The following is an 8,656-nucleotide window of genomic DNA, read 5'->3' as shown; positions in this document are numbered from 1 at the left end:
GAGGTTTGGAGGAAAATCTACAAAGCAATTTAATCCAAACTGTTACTTTTAATTTGCATATTTTGGAATTAGAGGTTGTCTTTATGCATAACAGTGATTTTAGTGGCAATATATCCATTTCTGTGCAACAAATGAATGCATAGAAATCATTGAAATTTTTTTTCATTTGGGGGATTTTATTTGCAGGACTGTGACTTATTTGATAGATTGATTTTAAATGTAGGAAGCTACAATAGTTTTGGATTTTTGCATAGCACCTGTCCTATAGTAATAAACTAGTGACAGCTTGGAAAGATGCATTAACATTTTGTAAAAGCTCCCTATATGAATTATTGCTCTGAATTGTTTATTTCACTTTTTAGCAATGATTTTCCACTTGGCGTCTGCCTGCCACAGATTTCTTTTATATCCCATCTGGGTTACAGTGCCAGAGTTAGTTTTTCAATGTCCATTAAGCTTCGTAATAAAGAGGAAGTAGTCATTTCTAGTTTCAAATGTTTATTTTGTTATTCATTGCCTCTCTGGCTCTAATGTCACTACAGTCTCCTCAACAATGACCACAAAATAAAAAAGCAGAAGCATCTTATGTCTACTGCAGTGGAACTGGTACTCAGTTTGCTAGATCTTCTTTCTGAAGTGTAACACTTGTATATTTTGTCATTTGTTATGTTAATACAGTATATTGGTCAAATAAGATAGAATACTGTATATTAGAAGTTAGAAGTGTCTGCATAGTTTTCCATCCATTTTCTAATCATTTCATCCAATTCATGGTCGCAGCTCATCCCAGCAAGCAAGGGGTTAAAGGCAGGGTACACTACAGATGGGGCACCAGTCCATCACAGGGGACACATACATACAAGACACAGACTCAGACATGCATGCACTCACACCAGGGCCAATTATCCTACCAGTATGTTTTGGACTGTGGGAATTTTTCTTCCCACAGCCAGCACCCAGAGGAAACCTTCAAGAACACAGGGAAAACATTAAAAAAAACTTCACACAGATAGCACCCCAAGAATTGAACCCAGGGTCCCTGCACTGCAAGGTTGCAATGCTAACCACTGCACCACCATGCCAACCCTGGATAGTTTTCAACATGTCAATTGTTCATGTTTGTAAACAATGAAAATAACAGGGTCAAGAAGGCCTACTGGTATGTTTTTGATATCTACTTATACTAAAATACTGGGATATAATTTGTTTTTTTACAATCTTCTAATGAGTAATCTTCTGTTCATACTTAAAAAAAACAAAATGATACATTAAGTATTATAAAGTATGCAGTTGCAATATTTATGTTTAAAATCCAAAAAACGTATTACTAAATTCTAAAGCTGCTATACAGTTTTAACCTTTTCCTATTTATTTCTGTTAAACGCATTTGTGAGTGCATTGATATTTTTTTGCTTTTTACTATAATTTACTTATTAATATTGTTCACCTTGCTGCCAGCAAGTCAGACTTCATAAATCGAAGAATTTTTTTTACAAAAATTTTGTAAATGCCACAGTTTCCTGGTGCCGGAAGTTGTCTTAGCATGTGGGGAAAACCAAACACCAATGAGCTTTAAAAGCAAAGGCTTTTCATTTGCTGATCAAACAGCGTATAAATGAGGTTATGAAGTAAGATCTGTTACCCATGTTTAAGAAGAACATGGAAATAGTTGTGTTTTTGTTTCCTCAACTAAACTTCTCTGCCCCTAAAGAGGAAGCGTATTTCAAAATGCTCAGTCCAGCTGATTTGCAAGTCGAGAGAAAGAAAGAAACCAAATCAAGGTAAGCTAAAATATGTATTGTTACAGTCAAAATGTATATGAGGAAACAGTGGTAAAGGAAATAATAAAATCTTAATTTTGATGGTTGTCTTTAAAATCGACACTACCCCTCAGACATTTTAGTTGCATAGTAGATGATAGTGTGATCTAAGGTATCCTTTACCTGTGGCTGACTCAAGAATGTAATCACAAATGATACTGTATGTTTTATTAAGTTTAATTAGAACTTAAGAGTTCCTAAAAAAAGAACAAATTCAATTAAATAGCATAGCAAGCCTCCATTGCAGTGTTAACTTCCCTTTTTTGCAGTGTTGAAAACCTTGTTTTCAGCTATTTAACTGATATTGATTTGATCAAGACAAACTATGTTTCACTTAATGCATTTACTTTAATTACCTTTTAAGTAATACATATTTTGTACAAATATGTGCAATGAAGCTTAGCTTGATTGTTGTTTCACAGTACTATGTAACTAAAATGTAATCATTTTTAGTATTTGGTATTTTTATGATGCGTACTGCTTTAGAGACTTTAATCAGTTTAAAATCATTCATTCATTTTAAATAAAAAGTCACTATTAATGAGCATTTATGTATACCAGTGCTAATGTGTGAAGACATGTTTGCTTTAGTACACTTAGTAAGTTAACAAAAAATGCAACATTATTATACAGAAAGCAAAGTGTTTTTTTCTATTTGAAATGGCACAATGAAACCAATGTTGTGTGCAGCTCCAATGAAATATATGAATGCATTAGTACAGTGCTGTACATTGTACAATGCTGTATTGTGAGCATTGTAGAAAAACTACTTGTACACATTTGCTAAGCTTTAGAAATGTTATAAAAATGTATTAACAGCCATTTGTTAATATAAGCCTGAATCTGAATAGGCATGCAATCAAACAAGTTATCATGAAATTCTTTAGTTCTGTTACCATCATGCGTACTGTAGCTCGTATTTAATTCTTGCAAGTCTGAACGTGGAATTTCAAGACCACAAACTTCTGCAATGTAGCCCAAAGCTGAGACCATACTGCCTCTGTCTTCTGCAATTTCTTGTGATCGCTGAGCAACCTGCAACTTGTTTATTCATCTTGAAATCGAAAGAGTTTGAAAAGAATCTGGACAGTACTTTAGTTAGAGATGTTATGTTGTCCGTTGGCATTATTGTAGAGAGAGGTGAGACGTGTTCCAGGTTATCCTGAGTTCTGGTGTCATCCTTGTTAAATCAACATTTAGTATATAGTATAAATATAGAGCAGAGATTAAATAACTTTTTTTTTTTACTTGGAATTTTTTAGAGTTAAAGAAAAAGAAAAAAAGACCAGGCTAAGCCTCCTACTGACCAAGTCAGGATCACATGAAAATGTCAACCCAGACACCAAGAAGACAACAAAAAGTGCATGGTGAGTACTTTCTCTAAGCAAAAGGGAAATCCCTTCTGCAACTGCCATGAGAGGCAACTCAGTACTTATCATTAATCAGTTAAAATTGCCATAAAAACATGAGCACTGTAATAAAGCAAAAGTTTGTTACATGCTTGAAGAACATGCAATGGGTCATGGATTTGATGAGCCCTGAATCTGTATTCATGCCACGTTAATGTGTGCAGTGTAAAAAAAGAGAAAAAAAACTTTCTATAAAGACATTGACCATCTGTGGTTTATAGTAGGACAGGCAACCTTCAAGGTCATGGTTGTGTGGCTTTATGAAACATACCATACAGTATATGATTACCTGATAATGACCCATTCCATTTTTAGGATTGAAATTTTAAAATAGTAATTTTTTCATTTGAGATTTTTTTCACTTTTCTGAATCCCCCCCAAATTTGGATTATAGGGGTGAATTTAATCTGTGATACTCTTTCAGTGGTGGAGACAACTACTAGGCTATTTGGAGGTAGATTCAGTAGGAAGATCCTTCAAATACCAAACAATAGCAACCCATGTGGTTGTCTAGTTAAGTCAGAAATAAGGCATTTCTTTCCCAAGAAGTGTGTCTGTTCTAAAGTTAAAAGATAAATGCTACTGTATAATCTTCTGAGTACAGAATTCAACAGCATTATCAACCTGACATCATATATTCTGAAGAGTTTAATACTTTTTTTTCAATATTTGTTTCCTTAAGGATCATCGTGAACTTTATAAAATGTACTGTGTAAATGCATACAATGTACTGTAATATATTATTGTTATCTATATGTGTCTGTTTCAGTGTCACACCAGAAGAAGCTTTGAAATGGAGTGATTCTTTTGAGGAACTACTAAATCAAAAAGGTTAGACTTCATTATTGGATGACTCTATCTAAAAACCTTTTACTTGTTATTTCAAGAAGCAGATAATAAAAAGATACAGTACAATCAAATAGAGCCTAGAATCTAGAGTAATATCCTATTTTAACATGTAATTTATATATGAAAAAGGCAAATATTTTTCATTTTTAAATATTTATAACTTTTCTTTAATTATAGTAAGAATGATAACATTCAAACTGATTGAATTGAGTAAACTGAGGTTTAGTATTTAAAAATGATTATATCCCAAAAATATCCCAGTCATGCTTAAAGGCCCTAAACCAATATAATAAAATAAAGTTATTAGGAGTCAGAGTTAAGAATAATAGATAATAATATTTTACATATATTATTCTTGCTCATAAGGAAAATATAGTTTGAAATTCCTGTTTATACAACTGGCAAATTGCGTGCTGCAAAGATAAGATTAGGATCCAAGACTATCTAACAGGAATTTCCATGTTACAAAAGTCTGAAAAAAAATGCTATAAAAATAAATAGAATTTTATTCTCCTATGGCTAGTATATCTTGGTTTTGCATCTCTTCATCACTGCCTACTATAAAATTCATGAGATCATCGATTATCACGATAAAGATTTAACTATCAGAATGTGGGAAGATAAAGTCTCAATTTTATGTTTACGCTTCTTCATAGTGATCATGGTGTTTTCCTCCCATTTTCCATCTGCGTTTTTGATTTCATGCAAGTTTATCAGATCTTACATACACTGTTTGCATGTTACATGTGCTCAAACCTTCATGAATGTACAATTGATTTTTCCACGCATTCCATTATAGATGGAATGGAAACATTCACCAAGTTCTTGAAGACAGAATTCAGTGAGGAGAACATTGAATTCTGGTTGGCCTGTGAGGATTACAAGAAGACTAAATCAACCAGTAAGCTGGCCTCCAGAGCTAAACAGATATATGCAGTGTACATCGAGTCAGAGGCCCCTAAAGAGGTAAGTTCCTTCACAAATGCAGAGTGTAATAAGATCAGTAGCCTATGAAGAGCCTATATATTTTTTTATTAGTGATTTGTATGTTTTCATAAGGAGAAACAGTACTCACAATACCAAAGCTTCAGCTAGTTGTTTTCTACTTACTGATGTATCATATCAAATCACAAGGTTATGGATTATGTTATGCTCTCATGAGAATATCAAGTATTGTTGCTGTTAAACTAAAGATTTAGGTTTTAGACTAACACATTCAAGGGGTGATATAAGATTCCATTGTAAAAAAAATAGGTTGGCTGAAATGGTTTTAAGAACTTAATTTTAGCACTGTATGGTAACCATTAAAGCAAATCAATTAATTCAACTTTTAAATGCAATGACTAGGGGTCTGGGATTGTATCAAAATGTTGTACATCCGTGCCCAGTCTCAACTATTAAACTAGTTACCCTAGCTGATGAAAGTTATAATGTAGTTTGAGGAGACAGATATCATATGTTACAATACTTTCCAGATGAACCTGTCTGCTAGACAGTTTTGAGACATTAATCACTGAGGTTTGCCAATGCAGATTGGGTTAAAAGGAAATGGTTGACTGTTAGGCATTGCTTGTCACCACATATGCATCACAATGAAGCAGTAAAATATCAAGACTGTTTTTTAAATTCTTCAACTGAACTTTTAATCTGCTTTGAATCATACATGGTTCTAATGTGAAAAAAGAAAGAAACCTTGGTCTGAATATGTGACTAATCTTGAATCTAATAAATACAAAGAGCATGTGGATAATTTAGAAAGAAACATTATTAGCAAATTGAAAAAGTGAACTTTTACAATGTAACTTTGTTCAATGATAATGCAAAAATATAATGATCCCTATAGGGAATATAATGCTAGAATCATTTATATTTATACTGTATCATATTAATTTCTAAGACAGCTATTTAAGATATAGTCAATGATACTAAAAATAGGGATGATTCTGTTTTCTTTCGGTTGGTTTCACCCTAGTTTTAAGCAAAAAGGTTAATTACAGCTGTGCACTACAATGTTTGCACATTTTTAAGCATTGATGCACATCTAGTAATGGTGTTTTAAACATACATTTTGGAAAGTGAGAACCTAATCTCACCCACTTGTCTAGGCAAGCTATGCCAAATAAAGTTCTAATACAGTTTGTCTCCATATCCTACTTACTAGGATCTGAACAAACTACTTAAACGCTGTAGCACCTGCAGGCATTTTGAGACATTTCAGACCTGACATTTTTAAACAGAAACAAATATTTATATTGAAAAAGATAGTACAGAAGTGTCTTGACACCACTTCAGCAAAACAGGATATCAATCCATTCATTTTCTAACTGCTTCTTTCAAGTCTGGGTTGTGGAGGAGCTGAAGCCTAGCCTGACAAGCAATGGGTATAAGGCAGTGTGTACCCTGGACAGGACACTCCATCTCAGCGTATACATAGACACAAACACAGACATGCATACACTCACACCAGGGCCAATCTTCCCAGAAGTCAACTAACAAAACCTAACAGTATTTTTTTGGGTTTGTGGGAGGAAACCAGATCACCTGGAGGAAATCCATGCGAGCAGGAGGACAATTTACAGTAGAAAATCCACACAGATGGCACCCTAGGTCCAGAATTGAATCCAGAGCCCCAGTGCTATGAGGCAGCAATGATATCCACTGCACCACCATGCAGTTACAAAATGGGACATATACAATCCAATTATGAAAAATTGACTTTTTACAAATGAAAATTTGTTTTTTTAATTGAAATTTACTACCATAAAGAGTTTTTAAAGTGTTTAATCAGAGCAGTCTAAACTGAAGATGTTAATATAATGATTATTACTGTTATGACTAAGACTATTACTAGTATTGTTATTGTGCTATTGTAAGACTATACTGCATTTTCTGTATAAATAATCAATTGTTTGACATTAAGATGTTTTTGTTGTTACAGATTAACATTGACTTTTCTACAAAGACAACGATTAAACAGAATATCCTAAATCCCACACGCTCTTGCTTTGACTCAGCACAAAGCAAAGTCTACAGTTTAATGAAAAAGGACTGTTATCCCAGATTTCTCCACTCAGATATCTATTTAAACCTCACTAAGACAAAACCACCTACTGGCAACATGTTTAGAAGAAGATCTCGGTCATGTGTTTTCAATGACCGTGGGGAAGCTGAAACAGAGCTGGCCATCTGGCTGTAGTGTATTAGTGTGTTGTGCTATTAGCAGCTTTTTTCTAGACTTCATTTGTACAATGTTAATGCATATGTTTTGACATCAAAGTTTAATTTTCACCTATTTATTAATGTTTCTGCGCATAATATGCAAATTATGTTTATTGCCCAAACCTAATTTATTGCTTTTAATAACTAACGTCTGTAACAGCTAGTGATTTTAAGATTCATCATGTGTTTTTAACTGTGGTTGTAAAATTATTTTGTTTACATTACATATACTTGTAAATTGTAGATAAAATCAATGTTGTGTAAATTAAAATTTCCCTTAAAAATAATGCATTGTTCCCAAATGTTCACATATCTTTCTCAGATGTGCATAATAAAGCTATACAGCTTTTCATTCTGCTGGTTGAAAACCATTATTTTTATCTAAAGGATAAAAGAAGGCTAAATTCTTGGGTTTTATAATGAGACAAGTAAACAGAAAGTTTTCAAAAATAAGTATAACTAAGACTTTAGAGATAAGGTTGGGAAATACAGAGCTAAGTCTAATGGAATTGGAAGGTGGGTGACTGCACAGGATTGAATAGCTTAGTATAACTATTCAATCTTTAATCCTATTTGTGTTACATAGTTTCCAGAGAAAATGTATGAAAAAGGATAGGAATCTTTAGATGAGATTTTTAGGATTACATTTCACACATAGGGAATAACAAATTGATTTTATTATTAGCAAGCTGTCAGCTGCACAGTGCAATATTATAAACTAAAATGCAACCACTGAACAGACAGGATATATACAGTATCTACAGCTGTGAAACGCAATGAACCAATAATTCCAAGCCTTCTCAATGATCTGCATGATTAAAACAAATGTCCAGATTTTGCTCATAACTTTTCAAATAATATACATATTGTACCCTGTTTTACTGTCATTCTATGAAGCCATGCTGGAATGTCTAGTGGAAACCATTCAGTTATGTATATATAGTACAACATCAGTCTCAAAATGTAATACCCCCAGGTTTTTGATAAAGAAGAGCACATGGAATACTGAAATAACACATAAGACATGGAATTCAATGCATAAAATATGTATTGAACTCATTATTTAATTGCAGACTTCAGAATTGTTTTATGCTACCTTTGGAAATGAAATCACAGCTGTGATGCCATTATTGAATAGTATGTACTGCACACAATAAAAATGAATATTGATTACAGTACAGTGCAGCATAGGACTTGGAGAAGGCATACTGTATGACCGTGTGCCCAGAGAGGTGGTGTATTGGTGCTTGAGGAAGCTACCAGAAAGCATGGTGAAGTTAGTTCAAGCAACCTATAGAGATGCAACTACGAAGATGATAACACAACGGGGAGAGACAAAAGAGTTTGAAATCACAGTTG

General features: G+C 33.4%; 1 protein-coding gene across 1 annotated transcript; it reads left to right on the top strand.

The window, feature by feature from the left end:
* Positions 1-1,546: 1,546 nt before the first annotated feature.
* Positions 1,547-7,654, top strand: LOC148652013 (regulator of G protein signaling 21-like). The gene is made up of 5 exons (XM_088598479.1): positions 1,547-1,781; positions 3,083-3,187; positions 3,999-4,060; positions 4,878-5,044; positions 7,017-7,654. The coding sequence occupies exons 1-5, from the start codon at positions 1,645-1,647 to the stop codon at positions 7,272-7,274; spliced, it is 729 nt and encodes a 242-aa protein (XP_088454605.1). The 5' UTR covers positions 1,547-1,644; the 3' UTR covers positions 7,275-7,654.
* The last annotated feature ends 1,002 nt before the right edge of the window (positions 7,655-8,656 follow it).

Source organism: Lepisosteus platostomus, chromosome 11 (assembly GCF_059453375.1).
Source record: "Lepisosteus platostomus isolate fLepPlt1 chromosome 11, fLepPlt1.hap1, whole genome shotgun sequence".
In the NCBI taxonomy this organism is placed as follows: Eukaryota; Metazoa; Chordata; class Actinopteri; order Semionotiformes; family Lepisosteidae; genus Lepisosteus; species Lepisosteus platostomus.
The sequence above is the reverse complement of the archived record's forward strand: the minus strand, read 5'-3'. Positions and strand labels throughout refer to the sequence as shown.

Coding starts and splice junctions, on each gene's coding strand:
- LOC148652013 (XM_088598479.1), top strand. CDS start 1,645: ATGTTTAAGAAGAACATGGAAATAGTTGTGTTTTTGTTTCCTCAACTA. Junction 1,782..3,082: donor AAGAAAGAAACCAAATCAAG/GTAAGCTAAAAT, acceptor GGAATTTTTTAG/AGTTAAAGAAAAAGAAAAAA. Junction 3,188..3,998: donor AAGACAACAAAAAGTGCATG/GTGAGTACTTTC, acceptor TGTCTGTTTCAG/TGTCACACCAGAAGAAGCTT.